This window comes from Thermobia domestica, chromosome 6 (genome assembly GCF_964235325.1).
Source record: "Thermobia domestica chromosome 6, izTheDome1.hap1.1, whole genome shotgun sequence".
In the NCBI taxonomy this organism is placed as follows: Eukaryota; Metazoa; Arthropoda; class Insecta; order Zygentoma; family Lepismatidae; genus Thermobia; species Thermobia domestica.
Window position 1 is genome coordinate 241,047,341 of NC_137459.1, and position 19,103 is coordinate 241,066,443.

Consider the following 19,103-nt stretch of genomic DNA (forward strand, 5'->3'; position numbering starts at 1 on the left):
CAGACAGACGCAAACTATCTTAAATTAAACATTGGTACACCACTAATATATCCTACAAGTATTATGACGATATTTAAGGAACAAAACTTCTAATTACCAAAAATATATTACGGTAAACAGAAAAATAGGGAAAAAGTAGAAAAATCAAGGGTTAGAACCTAAATACGAATTTTTCGTGCGTTCCCTAATTATCCCATTGTAACGATCTGAACTTGCGTTTGTTAAGTAAGAAATGTTCGATTGGCATAAGTTGACTTGCACTCGAACGTATAGGTACGGATTTATAAACAAAAATTTCTATTTTTTTGCCCGAATTTAGGAAAATTTTAATTTCCCTAATTAGCAACACTGCGCACAGGCCCGTCCAATTGATGTGAACAGTTAGGTATCCATCTGAGGTATCTACCTGGCAAGTCTTAAGAAGGTCTTTCTACAACGAAGGAAGCTACAGAGAAAAAAGAAGTAAAGGAAATTCGAAATTAGAAAATTCTCGAATTTTTGACGGGTGAAATTTGAGAAGGAAATTCGACATCAGAAGAAAAAAAATAATATGATAAACTATAGTCCAACCATATTTTGCAATAATAATATCCCGATATCTTAATTAGTGTCCACACAGGAGCGGATTAAACAAATAACACACCCGTGTGTGCCACTTTGGCCACCTGGGCCACCGAGAATATATTTGATTACATTTTTTTGACTACTAACTCGTATTGTTGTTGTAGTTATAGTTTCGACTAATAATAATATCGTTGTTGTAGTAGTAATCGCATGACTTGGCCGAACTTTTTGGCCCCTGGGTCCCTGCCTCAGGGCCCATGGTCCCTGGCCGGGGTCAATGACCTAGGGGTACCATGGCCCACCCCCTAAAATTTGGCAGGGGTACATAGGACCACCCCCAGGACCCATGGTCCCTGGCCCGTGTCAATGACCTAGGGGTACTTAGGACCACCCCTCTAGATTTTGGCAGGGGTACATAGGACCACCCCCCTTAAATTTTGGAAATTGCCAAATCTAAAAATTGGGTGTGGTAGCCTAGGACCACAGTATGTACCTCTATCAGTATTGGGTGTCTATGTCGTTCCCTTTTATGAGTAAAAAATTGCCAAAAATTCAAATTTCGGAGGTTTTTGACCTAATTTATCCCCTTGGATGAGGTATTATTACCCTATATGGTTATATGGGCGTATACAGGGATTCATTCCCTTTTATAAGACATGGGTATATTAATGCACCCCCAGGAGGGGTACTTTGGCCCACCCCTTCAATTTTGGAAATTGCCCAATTTAAACATTGGGTATTATAGTACAGGACCCTAATATGTATTATGATAAATTTGGGTGGTCCACCTCGTTCCCTTCTAGGGGTACAAAATTGCCAAAATATAAACGTAAGCAATACGTAGTACCACGTGTTTGGTTTTTGGTCGATTTTATCCCCTTTGATGAGGTTATTATCCTATATATATATAGTTATATGGTCATGTATAGGGGTCCATTACCTTTCATAAGATATGGGTATATTTGTGCACTCCTTTAAAAATTTGGGAGGGGTACTTTTGGCCCACCCCTTAAATTTTGGAAATTGCTCATTTTATATATTTGGTATTATAGTACGGGACCCTAACATGTATTATAATAAATTTGGGTGGTCCACTTCGTTCCCTTTTAGGGGTACAAAATTGCCAAATTTTAGTACAACCACGTGTTTGGTTTTTGGTTATTTTATTCCCTTGGATGAGGTCCTATTACCTTATATGGGTGTATACAGGTGTTTATTTCCTATTGTAAGACGTAGGTACATTTGTGCACCCCGGCAGGAGTGCCTTGGCCCACCCCTTAAATTTTGGAAATTGCCCAATTTAAACATTTGGTATAATAGTATAGAACCCTAATATAGATCACTATAAATTTCGGTGGTCTGTCTCGTTCCCTTTTAGGGGTACAAAATTGCCAAAATATAAACGTAAGCATTACGTTGTACCACGTGTTTGGTTTTTTTGACCTAATTCATTTCCTTGGATGAGATCCTATTACCTTATATGGTTATATGGCCATGTATAGGAGTCCATTCCCTATTATGAAACATAAGTACATATGTGCACCCCCGGGAATGGTACCTTGGCCCGCCCCCTTAAGTTTTAGAAATTGCCAAATTTAAACATTTGGTATCATAGTACTGGACCCTAATATATATTACTACAAAATTTGGGTGGTCCACCTCGTTCCCTTTTAGGGTGCATTTTGTTCCGCTTTAGGAGTGAACCTTGCAATCGTCCCGAGTTTGATTCTTGGAAATGTTGAATTTAACGTCCCCGCGAAAACGGTGAGAGATGATAGGACGAAACATGAACTTACTTGACTGAGGATTGAAGCAGTGACCTCATACAGTAGAGAGACAAGCGCTGAGCCATCGTACACGTGTGTTGATTACTATGCAGTGGTCCCGAGTTTGATTATTGGTGCTAGTGTTAGAAAAAATTAACGTCCCACTTGAAACGATGATGAGAAATGAGAAAACATCATAAACTTACTTGCTTGCGGATTGAAGCAGAGATCTCACACATCAGAAATAAGAGCTGAGTCACCATACTCGATTGAGAAGTTGAGTTTGTTGATTACTATGTCATGGTCCCGAGTTCGATTTTTTGTGTTAGTTTTAAGAAATGTTGAGTTTAACGTCCCCTTGAAACGATGATGAAAAAATGATAGGAGGAAACATGAACTTACTTCGTTGTGGATTGAAGCGCTGAGCCGCCGTACTCCATTCAGTGCGAACAGTTTCGCGTATGAAAAGAAGACGAGCAGATTATGTTACATTACACATTTCAGTGCGAGCAGTTTATACTAGGTTTATGTTTCATATAGAAAGATAGAAGATCTGCGTTGTCATCTTTTTTACTTCGTGTGCAACTTTGACCTTGAAGAAAACCTTGTTGACTCAGTGCAAAGCATTGACGTATACACATAATCTTATTGTTTAGTTGGCTGTATTTAGAGATGAATCAGACATGTAAGGTTGCTGGTTCGAATCTAGTTGTGTTCGCTGTAACTCAGGGTCTGAGCGATACTTACCGAAATTTTTCCAGTGTTGCCAACACTATCAGAATGAATCGATTCATTTAGTCGGAGCAGTTTCGTGACGAAAACTGATTTTTGTTTTGCACACAAAAAATTTTCTGAAACAGAATTTTGTTTGTACATAAAAATTTTTTTCTGAAACAGAATTTTGTTTGTACATAAAAATTTTTCTGAAACAGTTTTTGTTTTGTACACACAAAAAAATTTCTGAAACAGAATTTTGTTTTCGTACACAAAATTTTTTTCTGAAAACATTTTTTTTTTCGTACACAAAAATTTTCTGAATCAGTTTTTTTTTTCGTACACTAAAAATTTTCTGAAACAAAAATTTAGTTTGATTTTTTTTTCGTAAAACATTGATTTATTTTATCGGTAAACTGATTCAGAAAAAAGAAATTGAAATCGCAGTACAGGAAAAAGAATTTGATTTTAGGATGTGAAATAAAAACACAGAATCATGTTTTTGTACATTTATTTTTAGCATGTGAAATAGAATACAGAATTTCTTTTTTCTTCAAAGGAAGACGTGTCCGTGACGGGTACAAATTCTGTAAAGAGAAAATAAAAACATATGAATATACATGGTAATATTTATTTTGTTTCCTGTGAAAGAAGAAAAACAGATTATTAACATCGAACTAACTGATCAAGAGAGAGTGAGGTGAGAAAAGAAACGCAAATGTGACGTACCTGAATTCCTTTTTTTTTTCTTCACGGGTTTCTGCAAGGTGATGTCATCTGAGTTTTTGTCTTCGCTGTGGCCTTGTTGAAGCATGTCCCGTGTTGCGTTGATTCTTTGCCCGTCTTTGGGAGGTGATGTTGGTGGGATTAGGGGAAAATATGGCTGTTATTCTGTTCTGGCTTTTTTATACCCATAGGGCAATGTCTCGTATGTGTCTGGTATTAATCGGCGTTTTTTATAGTTGAAACTGTACTTCTTTTCTTCAGGTTTTGTGACAAGATGATGATCGTGGGTTCTGTAAATTTTGTGCGGCGTGCTAATGGAGATTTTTTCACTCGATTGATTTATGATCATTTGCTCCAGACTATTGAAATTTAACTTTTGACTTGCAGTATAATTGAGTGTGAATCCACGAATTTTGCATACATAACTGGTTGATTTCGTGTCGGGGTTGTAGATTTCCAAGGCGTACTGTTTTGGGCCACCAGACACGAATTTTTTAATGTATGCTTTTGGTCCAATTGATTCAAGTTCATTTGACATTGAACCAAGAAATACTTCTGGTTCTATTGTGGGCTGTGATGGTCGCTGCGTGAATATCACGGAATCTGTATCGAAATATAATACTCTTTCTTGCAGCAGTTCTAAATATTTGTAGAGTTCCAGACGAGCTTGACACGTTGTAAATGCTCCAAGGACAACATTAGCATTGTGATTTTGTACTGGAACATCATCTTCATACTGCCAATAAAGGTATAACAACGAATCGTTAACAGGTAAAATTTGGTTGACTTTTATGTCTGGAGCAGTTAATTTTTGATACAGTTCTTTGGGGTCGTTAATGATGGTCGTTTGGCTGAAATTGTCTCTTATAGCGAGTCGTCCCCAGAAGGCATTCAAACAGAGCTTTGCAAGACTACGACGTGCTGAATTTGTCATTATATTTGCTGCATCTAAAGTTATGCCTTCCCGTTGTTGTACCACTTGGATATACTGCTGCTTTTCTTCTTCGGTGACGCAATTGGCAGGCCAACCAGAAGCTTCCAGCTTAGATTTCAAAAATGTATTAATGTATTCGCTGAATAATCCGCCAGTCTTGGTTTCTGGATCATATACGGTGATGTCGTAATCCCAAATTTCGTAAATTTCAATGACTTGATACCCAAGTTCAATGGCTTTTTGAATTTCATAGGACACCCATGTTCCTGTTAGACTTCGTTCACTGTCCGAATGTGTACATTCAGAATCTTGATTTAATGCTGTGGCACAGGCAGCACAAAGTGGAAACAACAACTTCTTATTTGAGCGAAATGGCAGCACTGGATGAAACACATTTCTGCTAGGCAAAATCTTCAACTTGACCAATCCGTTGACAGTTTGAATGTCGGGCATTTCTGGATCTCCCTGTAGATATATTCGTGGATGCCCTATTGGATACCGTCCACATTTATTGACATAAGGATACAGGGAGACGATATCCAAGAATTTTATTTCTTCGCCTTCATTTTCATTTGCGACGTGATACAATTTAATGGCATTAACACGGCCACCATAGAAGCTGTCTCTTGGATTTAATGGTGTCTTATTAGTATAAGGATGTGTGCTTAAAGAAGAGGCCAATGCTGGATTGGATTTTAACACTTGACGAAATTCACATTCCCACATTTCATGTACTTTATATCCCATGGATCGTAATAATTTCATTTTACGCTGTGTTCTCTCGTAGCGATAGTTCATTGTTTCTTCGGAGTTCTCATAAATGGGTTGATCACGGCCTGTAGGGACACATAGAGGACATCCGTGGAATCTGCACCCTTCAAATTCATACACGTGTTCCTCTTTAGTGTCGGGATTTTTGTAGTAGCCGTCCAGATGAAAACCAGCAACATAAACTTCTTTTCCTCTCGCAGCATGTTGAATTGAATGACCCTCTTTTTCCTCCATGTAGGCAAGCCACTGCAAAGCAATCCGTGACTGATTGTTTCTGTGACGGTATCCTCGTGCAGGGAGAATGCTAATAGTATTGGGTTTTAAGAAATTTCGTCGAAATACTAAATTGCACGCACTCGCCAAAGTGATAGTCTCCAGGAAAGGATTGACGTGAGTTTCTTGTTCAAAAGTGGTCATGAAAGATATACAAGCCATTCGAAGTACGTTGACGTCCTGGACACAATAGTTTACCAATTCTTCTTGGAAAATAAACGTATCGTTCTGGTGTTCGTTGTACCATGTCATGAATTTTTCTCGTTCATCCACTTTCATTTCATCTGCACCATAATAATGGATGTCCGGTAATTTTCCCACATACGTTTGATTTGCAGCAGTATTAAAAAAGTGTGGAAAATATCCTTTGGTCGCGGGTAAATGAAATGCCTTGGATAATTTACTTAAAGCCATTGGCATGAAATTTAAGGAGTCAATAAACGATAAGTGATTCACTTTCATGCTTAAAATTTTTGCTCCGTTCAAGATCAAAGTAGGTTTCAATTCATGTTCTTCCACTAAAGATTTAAGAATAAAATGACCATCATATCCCTTACAGTTATGTGCCAAAGATACAATAAGTTTGATGTTGGGTCGTGGTTGACGTAAATACGCAAGAAAGGCATTGATCGGATCATCTTGAAAAATATGTTCTCGCTGTCCACAAACTTCACACGGATGATGTATATCCTCATCTTGAACACAGTTGTAACATACTTGTTGGGCCACCAGTAAATTGGGCTTATGAATGAACGTGTCTTCATCGAAGAAAGTATCCTGTGTGGCTTCGATATCATAGAAGACAATCATAGCTTTCTTGGCATGTAACACTGATGGAACTCCAGGTTTTAATTGAGTCGTATCAGGCTTCATGTAGCATTGGTGGGTAGACGTAACGTGTTTATGGCACACATTACAAAAATAATCAGTACAATCATGTTTTCTTTCCCCTGTATGGACAAACGAATAAATGCGTAGACATTTGGCACACTGTTTCACCATCTTGCATATTGGCTGGCCTTTATGATATGGTACAGTCAGATGATTTGTATAGCATGTTTCACCATAAAATTCACGATTGCATTCTAGGCACTGCTTCTCCGTATTGGTCTTACTGCATGGCGGTTTCTGCAAACATTTCTCACACATGGCCGAACAGTTCTTGACGTGTGCATTACGATGATCATATTTTTTGTGGCATGCAACACAATAATACACAGTTGAAAAAACGGCTGTTAATGACGTGATGATGTCATAATGTGAATTGATGCACATTAAATTGATTGGAATCTTGTCTTCGCCACCCGGTCCTTCATACAGAATATCTTCTCCGGAAAAGCTGGTGTATACGGTAAGTTTATAATCGGTTAAGTAGCGTTGCAATTGTCGTAATTCTTCCACGGATCCCCCATGCTCTAAATTCACTGATGATCTGGACAAAAGTTCATGTACGTCAGGGAGAACAACACACTTTCTCTGGTTGTGATATTGTCTGTACAGTTTCTTATTTGTATCCTTATATTTCTTTAGGCCAATAGCAATCACAATCGCATACGCTAAACATTTCTTGTCGGTGTTTTTTACACGTAAAATGCCTTTCTTGCACTTTAATAATTCGTCGTTTGATAAAAGACCTCGACGCATTCTCCCAAATCCACGGGGCACATCCACATGATGAAAATGGACAATGAACGGTTCGTTCATGAGAAAACTATCGTTACTTTGAAGGATGCGATCAAAGGATGCCCATAAAGTCTCCAGTGTCAAATTACTTGCATGCTGGAAAGATAAATAAAATGGCTTGTTCTTCTCATCGTGGGATAAAATCGACAATCCAACCATCGATGATTCATCGACGTTTTCCAATAAATAATCCAACATCTGTTGAAAGGAGGCCTGAACCCACTCCACAATATCGGTGCCACTGGTCGGAGCATTAATTTGAATTTCCAGCATTCGTCCTTCAAGATTAAAACGCTGATAATGTCTATTGATTTCTCGCAAGACAGTAAAGCCAGAAGTAGCCATATTCAAATAGGGAAAAAGGTAAGGTAAGCAAAAAGGAATAGGCAAAGAAAAACAAATATCTAAAACGAGAAAAAAGCACGAATTAAAATTGAATTCAGAGATCACTACGTTATCAAAATGACTACACGATCAATCCTAAAAGAATGATCATATCTCAAATAGTTCTACTACTGAAACGTTTTATTGTCGTCAAACCCGGACCAACATCAACATGTAAATGACCTAAGTTTCTGTAGTGATAAAAAGAATGAATGAAATTGTTTTTCTAACTGTGCTGAAAGAATCATTGTAGTAAGCATTTTTTCCTCTGACACTGAACTTTAAAACGTATGACGAACATGAAACGAAAACAAAATCTCATGCGCTTGCTTTTCTCGAGCTAAGGCAAGAAAGACTCGAATTCGTTTCTCGGCGGGAGATCAGATCCCACATTAAACTGTAGGTCCACGTCTCACGTTGTAGGGAACAAATTCGTGCGTAGTTTCTTTGTTTACTATCAGAAACTGAGCTAAGTGGTTAGCGTTACGCACCTCTGGCCCGAGTTCAACACCCAATGCGATCAGATTCAACATTAAGCTGTATTCCTAGCCCCCCACTACTGAAGGGACGCTAAAACCAAAATCAACAAATTTCTCGTGGTTACTTCTAATGTGTGGGATGTGGCCCGGGTTCAACACCCAGTATGCGATCAGATTCAACATTAAGCTGTATTCCTAGCCCCCCACTACTGAAGGGACGCTAAAACCAAAATCAACAAATTTCTCGTGCTTACTTCTAATGTGTGGGATGTGGCCCGGGTTCAACACCCAGTATGCGCTCAGATTCAACATTAAGCTGTATTCCTAGCACCCCACTACTGAAGGGACGCTAAACCAAAATCAACAAATTTCTTGTGCTTACTTCTAATGTGTGGGATTCCTAATTCGATCCCCGGTCAAGTTATTCTTCCATTTGCTAAATATTTCGTGTTAAAATAAAACAATGATAACAATGTTATCCTCATGCAAAACAACACTCCATTGATGTTAAGAAAACGCAGTCGATACTTACCTCAAATTCAAGGAACGGAGTAAAGTCACGCTGTCACTAGAGGTACACCTACGTTCATTCAAGATCTTCGTGGAAGTAGGATTTGAAAATGAAATTAAGAAATTTATTTAGGTCTAAAACGTGTTCAACTATAAAGTGACATCACTATCAGCCAATCAGAAACGAGGAAAATGAATCAATGACATCACGGAGAACCAATGAAAACACAGCTTTCATCATGAGCCGAAACGTGATGTAAGAAGCAATCTGATTGGTTGTGACATTATTCACGTTTTTTCTCCTTACACATCAATCGTTACGACATCTAGTATCGCAATTTTGATAATGACATCATACCGTTGACTCGTTAGTTTCTTACGACATTCAAATTAACACATCTAAAATGTGATTCATTTTCCTTAAACTTGATTGAAAAAATGTAACACTCATCGATATGTTACGAAACTGTCTTTGACATAAATGTAAAGTTGAGCTTTAAAAGTCCGTCAGCTGAGAAAAAATGCTGATGTAGTAAAAGCAGATTCTGCAATTTCACAATAACAAGCTTCTATGCGTAACAACAAGCAGAAATGTGTAGTAATGTAACATAATCTGTTCATGTTCTTTTCATACGCAAAACTGCTCGCACTGAATGGAGTACGGTGGCTCAGCGTTTTTTTTCTGATGTGTGAGGTCTCTGCTTCAATCCGCAAGCAAGTAAGTTTATGATGTTTTCTCATTTCTCATCATCGTTTCAAGGGGACATTAAATTCAACATTTCCAAGAATCGAACTCGGGACGATTGCAAGGTTCACCCCTGAAGCGGAACAAAATGGATCACAAAGTACTTATCAAATTTAAGGAAATAATTTAAATACGTCTCCATATAACGTAATAAGGCTCCAAAGGGAACAACAACTCCCAAAAAGTAAACCATTGTACTCTATTATATAACGAAAAATGTCTCGTGAAAGATAATAGGATAAGTTAAAAACGTCCAAATTTTAATATTTTATACTCATCAAAGAGTACGAGGTGCGATACTCCCCTCCCTTCCTCCCCAACTCCTGATGTAAATCAATGTGATCTTATGTGTCCTGAGTGATCCCTGCCCCCTGAGTAAACATAAGCAAAACTTTCAATAGGTAATGCAATCCCGGGGCAAAACATCTCTAATTCATTCGCTATGGTCCATGTGTGGGGGTCCCAAAAGTGAAATAGGGTCTGCCCGACGTCAAACAAACACATTAGCTCAAACCAAATACCTCTACTTCATTCGCACCAGTAAGGAAGGTGGTGGCTCAGTGGTAGAGCGTTCACCTCTGCTGTATGGGGTCCCTGGTTCAAAGTAATTTTGTGGTAAGCAACATTATGCTCCAGTTTTCCTCCCACACTTTCATTCCTTTCTCATCGTCACCTTTAGCCTAATCGTGGGACGTAAACTAAAGATTTCATTTGCACCAGTGTTAGTCCATCTCATCAAAGGGATAACAATCCGAACCGCATGAGCTCCTGCCGGGAATCGAACCCTGGTCTCCCACGTTAAAGACGCATACGCTAACCGGTTAGCCACAAAGGAACTCCAAAGTTTTCGAGTTTCATATTAATACTAATACTAATTTATACTATTACTGAGGTCTACTAATTCATAATGTAATAGGTCATCAAGAAAAGAAATCAAACCTTGTTTTGGAAATTTTATACTCATAAAAGGAAACGAAACAAGCCATCATAAGTTCCAAGCTAAAAATCCCTGTTCAGTGACGTCAAACGAACATATTAGATCGAACCAACTACCTCTAATTCATTCATACCAGTAGAGGTGCGGTGGCTCAGTGGTAGAGCGTTCACCTCTGCTGTATGTGGTCCCTGATTTAAACACCTCGAAAATAGTTTTGTGGTGGGCAACATTATGCTCCAATTTTCTCCCACACTTTCATTCCTTTCTTATCGTCACCATCTCCTTTAGCCTAAATGGCATAAGCGTGGGACGTAAAACTAAAAGATTTCATTTGCATCCGTGTTAGTCCATGCATAACAATCTCCAAATTTTATGCCATAAAAGGGAACGAAAACATTCGTAAACCTGTACTATTTCATAACGTAATGAATCATCAAGACCATATTTTTAGTAATTTTAAAGAATCATCATGACCTCTGATCCAATACTCCCAATTCAATGACGTCATAGCAGGACCAAGGTACCTCTGATTCATTCGTACCAGCGTTCATGGCCCTGAATAAGCATAAGCAAAATTTCAATAGGTGACGTAATCCCGGCCAAAGCATCCCTAATTCATTCATTATGGTCCATGGAGACCCAAAATTAGATTATTAAGAGTGAGGCCAAGTGGGGCGATTACTACTGTTGTAAACAATAACTTTATAAGGAAAATTTTCTCTCCTGTTTACATCTCAGTTCCAACACTGTTGGTGAGAAATGCAGGGTGTTTCAAAATGAATTTGGGGTTTTAAGTCTTCGTAGTACTTATTACATTTTACGTACAATTATAAGCAATGCATCAAGTAAAAGAGTACCTCAAAAGTCTTTGCTACAAGTGTTCAATGTGAGATTCATTCGTCACACGGCACACATCTAGTCGATAGGCGAGAAAGGTCCATAAACTTTCCACCATATGGCACAAAAACACATTCAATTTAGGGGAGTCTCCTTTCAAGTGTACCATCTCCTGAGGATTTGCTGACGGCCAGATACAAACATTATGAGTGTTCACATTAGCTCTTAGGTGAAATGTCGATTTATCACTGAAGACGACACGATCCAGAAAATCTTCATTGTTATGCAGCAATATTTCACTTGCGAAATTGGCACGTAAACCGTAGTCTGTAGGCTTTAGCAACTGCAAACGATAAGGACGTCGTTGCAAGGGTCTCCTTAATATTCTTCACACAGACCGTTGCACTCTACAGATTCAGTCTTTATTAAAACACAAAAAAACTTTCTGCTCTCTAGTCTCCATCTTTGCTGCTTGCTCTTTTTAACGGCAGATAGAAGAAACAATGTATGTACATGCGTGCGTACAAAACTGTTTGAGTTGCTCTTTCATTTGATATAATATTTATAACTGTAAGTTAATTGTAATAGATACTACAAAGTTTCAAACCCTAATATTAATTTTGAAACACCCTGCATTACTTCAAATTGTGTCATCCTATATTCATGTCTTTTATAAACATATCATCAGGGCCAGTCCAAGTCAATTTGTCGCCCCATGAAATGGCATAATTTGCCGCCTCCCCCTTTCTCCAGAAAGAATAAATCTTAAAAGTCATGATTTTAAGTATGCTACTCCAGCATGAACAACAAAGGTGAGGGTAAGTGCATTTGCACTCAGAAAGGCTTAAATACTTACTAAAAATGCAATCCCGTTGTGTTTTTCTTTTTTTTAATATTAATCTAGTATGTTAGTGAAAGATAAAGCAAACACACATGCAGAGGAAAGATGGTAATCCTTTTTATAGAATTCACTATCGAGCTTCAATCTCAATGTATCAGTTTGCAATTCCAGTGCAACTAGCTCTTTTATCTTTATTTCTTGATTTCTCTTCTATATCTGTTAACATTTTTTTAAAAAAACTTGTTTCTATCTTCAATGATAAGGAACTTGTTTCTGACAAAAACGAGACTAGTTGCCATATCAAAACTGTGATAACTTACTAAATGGAACAGATATTCACTACTATTCGAGAATTGAAATCTTGCATTTGGCAACAATCAAGCAATTTGTACTCGGATTTATTCGACCATTTGCTTTAGCATTGTCCATGTGGCCTTAAACTAATGCAACCTAAAAATAATTTGTGAATGTAGTATTCAAATAGAAGGTCAGCTTAGTAAATGTAACTACCATCATCATGAAGTCTGTTTCCAACAAGAAATATTTAATTTAAATAATATACTTATGACAGATTTTGCCGGACCATCCAAATTTGCCGCTCCACGCAAATGCACGTGTAGCATATATGGTAGAGCCGGCTCTGCATATCATATATATCTAGTCGACAAATTATTTATATATGACATTTAGAAAAATTTGGTCCTATTAGGCAAATTAGTATTAGTTTTTACCTTTAGACAAGTTATTTGAATTTTATACTGTTCGTGACGTTATTTTCGTACTTATTAAAAGCCTGCTTTCACGTAAAAACAAAATATCATTTCTCCTTTTATTTCTTAGTTGATATTGATGAAAACTGCTGAAACCCGAATTGTTAATAGGTATGGTATTCTTGTAAATTGTAAAATATTTGTAGCATATCAGTATCTAGCGTTTAATTTATGTTGCATTTTACGGTGATTGTACCTACATAAAAATATTTCATACTTAAATAGACGTAAGATGCATTACAAATGACTATTAAAAAAAACGAAATTTAGATAAAAACGAGAGGCAATGTTTTTTTCTAAAAAAAAACTTACATTTCTGAAAAAATACGAACTTTTTTTTATTATTATTATTATTATTTACAACACTAGCTAGGACTGTCCAAAACCGTGGGAAAATTAATTTTGACGGAGAATATCTCCAAAATTATTGAGATGAGGCGGCATGTTATCGTTTTAGACTTCTAATCTGCTCTATCCAAAAATGCATGGTTCTGAATCGTTCAGTGGCGGCGCAAGGGAGTTCCCCACAGGAAATGGGGGTTCAGGATATTCCGTTAGGACAGATGGGTCCGATTCATGAGAGAGAGGACAACGTGCCACCAAGTAACAAAAATTCGTAGAAAAGCCATCAATATTATGAACAAAATCAAAATGGCGAAGATTTTTTTTTTTTTTTTTTTTTTTGTGCGTGATTGCATAACTACCGTTCGGGCTGAAAGGAGTGGATAAAAGGAAATTAAGATACAATCCTATGTTATCTGTAACATTACAATCCATGAAGATGAATGCGATGTCTGCACTCGAAACGTCGGATGTCAATATCTTCATCTGGCAGATAGCCCGAAAAGATGTATTTAAAAAGTTTTCAATTAACACTCAATTTTGTTTTCGCTATTCCTGAGATAATCTCTTATGTTCATACAACAAAGAGAGAAGCAGGAAGTTAAGGGAGGGGGATTACCTTCAGTGTAGATTGTTCCAGACATGTCCGTGTGCTTCTGATCCATCAATGACATGTCACCGCCTCCCAAGCCCATTTATCGCATTTAAATCAAAATGAGAAAGACAGTGTTAACTTTGAATTTAATTGACCAAGCCTCATATATCTCGAAGCCCTCTCTCATAAGTTTGGTATGCCTATGTATGTGTTAGTGTGTTTAGCTTCAATCCTGTGACCATATATGGTTAAGGAACAGGAAGGCTGTTCGCATGATGCTTGCATTATTTGTGTCTGCCCCTTAAATCCGAACTTTCAGGACACTTACCGTTCGCCCACGTCTTGCTGGAGGTGGAAGCCTGTTGGATGAACGAACTCATTCGCGCGCTTGTGTGAATGTAAGCCGGACCTTGGTGTCCGTGCTGTTCCAAGTTTTATTTTATAATTTGGTGTCAAGTGAACTCCCCATTGCTTGGGTTGAGTATTTAAAGACAAGATATCAATTTGAGAATTAAAAGTGTATACTTGAATATTGAATTGAAAAAAAATGAAATGAAATTTTTGAGTTTTACGTCCCACGTTTATGCCGGTTAGGCTAAAGGAGACGGTGATAATGAGTAGTGAATGAAATGGTGGAATGAAGAAGGTGGGAGGAAACGGGAGAACCCCGAGGAAACCCACGCACGCGGTGTCTGTCCACCACAAAGTTCACTTGGCGTGAGCTGGGATCGAACCCGGGACCCCAAGCACCAGAGGTGAGCGCTCTACCACTGAGCCACCGCGGCCCCGAATATTGAATTGAGTTTGCTTGCTTATCGGCAGCGCTTGGTTAGTGAAGTTTCACAATTCATGTATTTGAATCCATGTTTGACGGACCCTCGTGTCCATGGTAGCGCGGCACCCAGAAGTGCAGTTTAGGTGTACTATTTTAAAAGTGTGTATCTAAGCGAGTGTATGTACTGAACTTTATTTTTTTCGTTACGATATTTCGTAGGCAGAACAATACGATGGAATAATTGTTTTCGTTTGTGTACATTTTAATACAGCCAGTTTTCTACACGGACAATGCATTGGTACGTGGCTTAGAGACAGTTGGAAGATTTAGCCTTCTTCGAGGTTCTCGCTGAATGAACAATCCTGTGGACTGTGCCGTTGCCTTCAATTATATTGCTGAGGACAATCGTCGACTCTATGAACAAATTTATGGTAACTATAAAAGAATACTACGTAGTGATTGTCAACACAGCCATCTCCATTGGTACAATTTTTTAATTTACATACTATACGCTGAATAGTAATGTTCGTTCGTGCATGAACGTAAATCTTAAAAGTTATAGTTTTATACTTTTATATGTGAGATTTGTATTTGCATGTATTTTTCTTGATTAGTTTAAAAAAAATTAAGAATATTTAATTGCTATTTTTGTGTTACACACTTGCTTACATTAGCTTACGGCGCTCATGTCTAAAATCTGTCGCTTCCTGGCTGCGATAAAGGCTAGGCTGAGCGTGTTATGCATGGGTGGTTGTGACTAGCTGGGATAGAGAGAGAAAAGGATAATTATAGATTAAAGTCGCTGCATTATTTTAACAAAGGAGTCACAACCAACCACGGCCACACACACACACAATTGTTATTGCCTGGCAATACCATGTATCATATTTCCTCTCATTAATTACATGTGACTCACATGGCCAAGAAACTTTCCATGTTGGTCATCGCAATGAACAGGCGTCTTTCCAGAAGTGTCCACGGGTTTCCTGACGGTTCTCCCATTGTCTAGCATATTTTCATTCCCTCAACTCTTTTCATATTTCTTTATTTATCCGCCTCCTTTAGCCTGAGGCAACACTGTGGAATGTTAATTTGTTTCAAACAAATCTGAAAGGATACGATACAAGTCTTCTCGAGATATCTACCTTCTTAACACGACTTCTCCATCGTTTTGATACATAACCAAAATTGTTGCTTGTGTGTGTCATGAGCTCCCATACGTTGTAAACAATCTGTTGTTCGCTCCGTGGGAGGGGGAAAGGGGTACATGGTAAGTCAGTGTGCACCTATATGGCAAGAGGTTGCACTTTAGATTTACGAGCAAGTGAGTTTGTGATGGAGAACATTGTATCTATTGTTCTTATTTTCGTTTTTTTTTTTTCGGGGAGGGGGACTTTCCCATTTTCTCGCAAATCCTTATTAGATCAATTCTTCAAAAAATTATTACGTATTATTAATGTCTGTCTCCTTTAACACACAGATCATGACTGTGGGCCATAACCTGCAGATGTAATGATTGTACCTTAATTTCTTTTATCCACTAAATTCAGCCCCAGCTGTAATTATGCAACCACACACAAGACTAAAAAAATCTTCGCCATTTTGATTTTGTTCAAAATATTGATGGTCTTTCAACGACTTTTTGTTACTTGGTGGTACGTTGTCCTATCTCTCATGAATTTGACCCATCTGTCCTAACGAAATATCCGGGACCCCTACTTCCTGCGGGGGACGCCTTGCGTCGCCACTGAACGATTCAGAATCATGCATTTTTGAATAGATCAGATTACAAGTCTAAGACAATAACATGCAACCTCAGCTCAATAGCCAATAGTTTTGGAGATATTCTCCTCCAAAGTTCATTTTCCCACGGTTTTGGATAGTCCTAGCTCTGAAACTATGCACTTTTGACCACAGGTCCATATGAACTTTCTTTTCCTTATTTTGATGTGAGGAATCACCTGTTTCAGTTTGCCTGTCTAGTTCATTAACACCCTGTATACATAGGTAGATACGTCTACAGGTGCGGATTTAATGAAATTTAAGAGCGAAGGTACTTCAAAATTAAGATCTTTAGTTTCTAATTCTTTTTCTCTTTCCTTATTATTATTACAGTCAAATCTGGATAACTGAGAAACTTCTATTGTTGGAAATCTTGTCCTTCAGTATTATCTCTACTGTGTAAGTAAGGCATAGTCTTTTTTCACCCTACTAAGTAAGATATTTCTACAAATGGTATTAGGTTGGCGATCCCACTTATTCAGGTTTGACTGTATTATTATTATTATTTTAGAACACACCGCGTATGCACCTATTGATAGCATTAAAATATTTTACATGAACTTAATTCATAGTTCCATACAACTTAACTGTATATCTGATAAATTACTTTTCATAAATTTTCATTATATTACGTGAGAGATTGATTTTTGGTAACCAAATGTACAGTTCTGGCCACAAAAACTGTTACTGCCTTCCAGAGACTAAGTTCAATAAGATGACCCTTGATCCTTATGAATCCCCTTTAAGTCTGGCTCTTCTTCTGTTATAATACGTAATAAGATTTCAGTCAGGGGTGGAAATTGAACGATAATATTGTAGTATGCATACGACAATTTCGTTGTATTATAACAAAATAGATACAATACAGAAAATTACGGTAATTTTAAGTCGCAAATGGCATGCATTACTTACAGTATATGTATTGTGGGTCTAGAATGAAAAAAAATGAAATGAAATCTTTAAGTTTTACGTCCCACGGTTATGCCGGTTAGGCTAAAGGAGATGGTGGTGATGAGGAATGAATGAAATGGCGCAATGAAGAAAGTGGGAGGAAACGGGAGAACCCCGAGAAAACTCACGAGCACCGTGCTTGTCCACCAAAAAGTCCACACGGCGCGAGCTGGGATGGAACCAGGGACCCCAAGCACCGGAGGTGAACGCTCTACCACAGCCATTGTGCCCCCATTATTCTAGAATGATTAAGTAAGTGATGAAAATAGGGGAAATATCGTAACTACAAACAGATTACAATGATTAACCATCTGCTTCTCGCGATCTGTTAATTGTTTCACTGTCAATTCAACTGTCCCCAAAATATACTTTTGTCCCGTAACCTTCTTTGGAACCAGGACTAAGAAATAATTTATGAAAAATCCATTGAAGTCAGCAGGGTAAAAGCAAAAATTATTTGATAATATTCTAAGGTTTCCAAGTGCAACATGCGATTCATTGGACCCATCTTATGCATAGGACGTTGAGAGGGAACAATATTTCAGGAAACAAAGTCAAATCACATTTATTTTCAATGTCAGTATTGCAACCTATCAGAAAAAAAAACTGAATAAATTTTACTGCCCATAAGACAAGTTACTTTTTTTCTTTCTTTAAGCGGGGCTCTTAAAACTATATTTTTGAGGAAAATGAATAAAGATTTTTGTTTATTTTCTGTAAAGTCCTTCAGCAAGTAACTCTGTTAATATTTTAGAACCATATACTTATATATATTATGTGTTTACGTGCCTGCCATGCGATTTCGATGTTTCCCAGTTTAAATAAAATATTTGAGAATATTAATTTTATCATTATGCGCGGGTAATTAGTCGAATTTGTATATGTGATATATGTCGAATTATTGCTCATGTAAAGTGTTGCAATCTACAAATTTAATTTGTCGGGGTTAATAATTTGAAAGATTGATTAATTATTGAATATTATATAACTGATGAAAGATCACAATACTTTAGCATGATTCTAATGGCGCCGCGAACATGCAACATGAACTGCCAATGATTGGAAACTTGTGATACGGCCGGAAGAGTAATCGTTCACCTTATTGCAAACCAAGACATGTTTATGTGTAGCGGACACCGGGAAAAGCGTATGATACGCAATGTCTTCATCCAACCGTGACAGATGGCGGCGGCTTTCTGATGCTGTGGGCCACAATATTCTGGTTGTGCTGACGCTTATTGGTCGCATCATTACTCGTGGTTATGTCGCCATACTATGAGACCATATGCAGAATATGGTTCAGATATTGTTTCCAGGCAATTACACAGCTGGAAGTCTTGAGACATGGTTTGAGAAACATCGGGATGAAGTTCACACCTCACCTGGCTCGTCCAATCCTCGAACCTAAAAATAACTGGACATTTGTGGTCTATTCTGGAGATATGAATCCACAGCAATTTTCCCCTCTAATGGGATTGAGTGACGCATTGCACCCGGAATCGTTAATATTCCACTTGCTACCGTTTACGACCTCTGTCGCATCAAAGCTGTTCTGAGGGCGAAAGCTCGAACGCCATATGAATCTGGTAAGTTGCACTTTCTTTTTTCTGGTGTTTCTATTATTTTGATCACTATCTGTACATAAACACATGCACACTATACTACATGTATGAGGACACTAAAAATTCTTTATATATAGAGTAATATTAACTTTAAATCGGAAA

At 37.8% G+C, this 19,103-nt stretch overlaps 2 protein-coding genes across 3 annotated transcripts in view; both read right to left on the bottom strand.

The window, feature by feature from the left end:
• Positions 1 to 19,103, bottom strand: part of LOC145688442 (uncharacterized) — a 187,710-nt gene that overhangs the window by 2,800 nt on the left and 165,807 nt on the right. The window lies entirely within an intron of this gene.
• LOC145688440 (uncharacterized) lies at positions 3,479 to 19,088 on the bottom strand. Its single transcript, XM_081762674.1, has 2 exons — positions 3,774 to 19,088; positions 3,479 to 3,631 (listed from the first exon to the last, which is right to left on the bottom strand). Exon 1 carries the CDS (start codon positions 7,774 to 7,776, stop codon positions 3,931 to 3,933), a length of 3,846 nt encoding a protein of 1,281 aa, XP_081618800.1. The 5' UTR covers positions 7,777 to 19,088; the 3' UTR covers positions 3,479 to 3,631; positions 3,774 to 3,930.

Bases quoted from the DNA above. Each gene is read 5' to 3' on its own strand.
- LOC145688440 (XM_081762674.1), bottom strand. From the start codon at position 7,776: ATGGCTACTTCTGGCTTTACTGTCTTGCGAGAAATCAATAGACATTAT.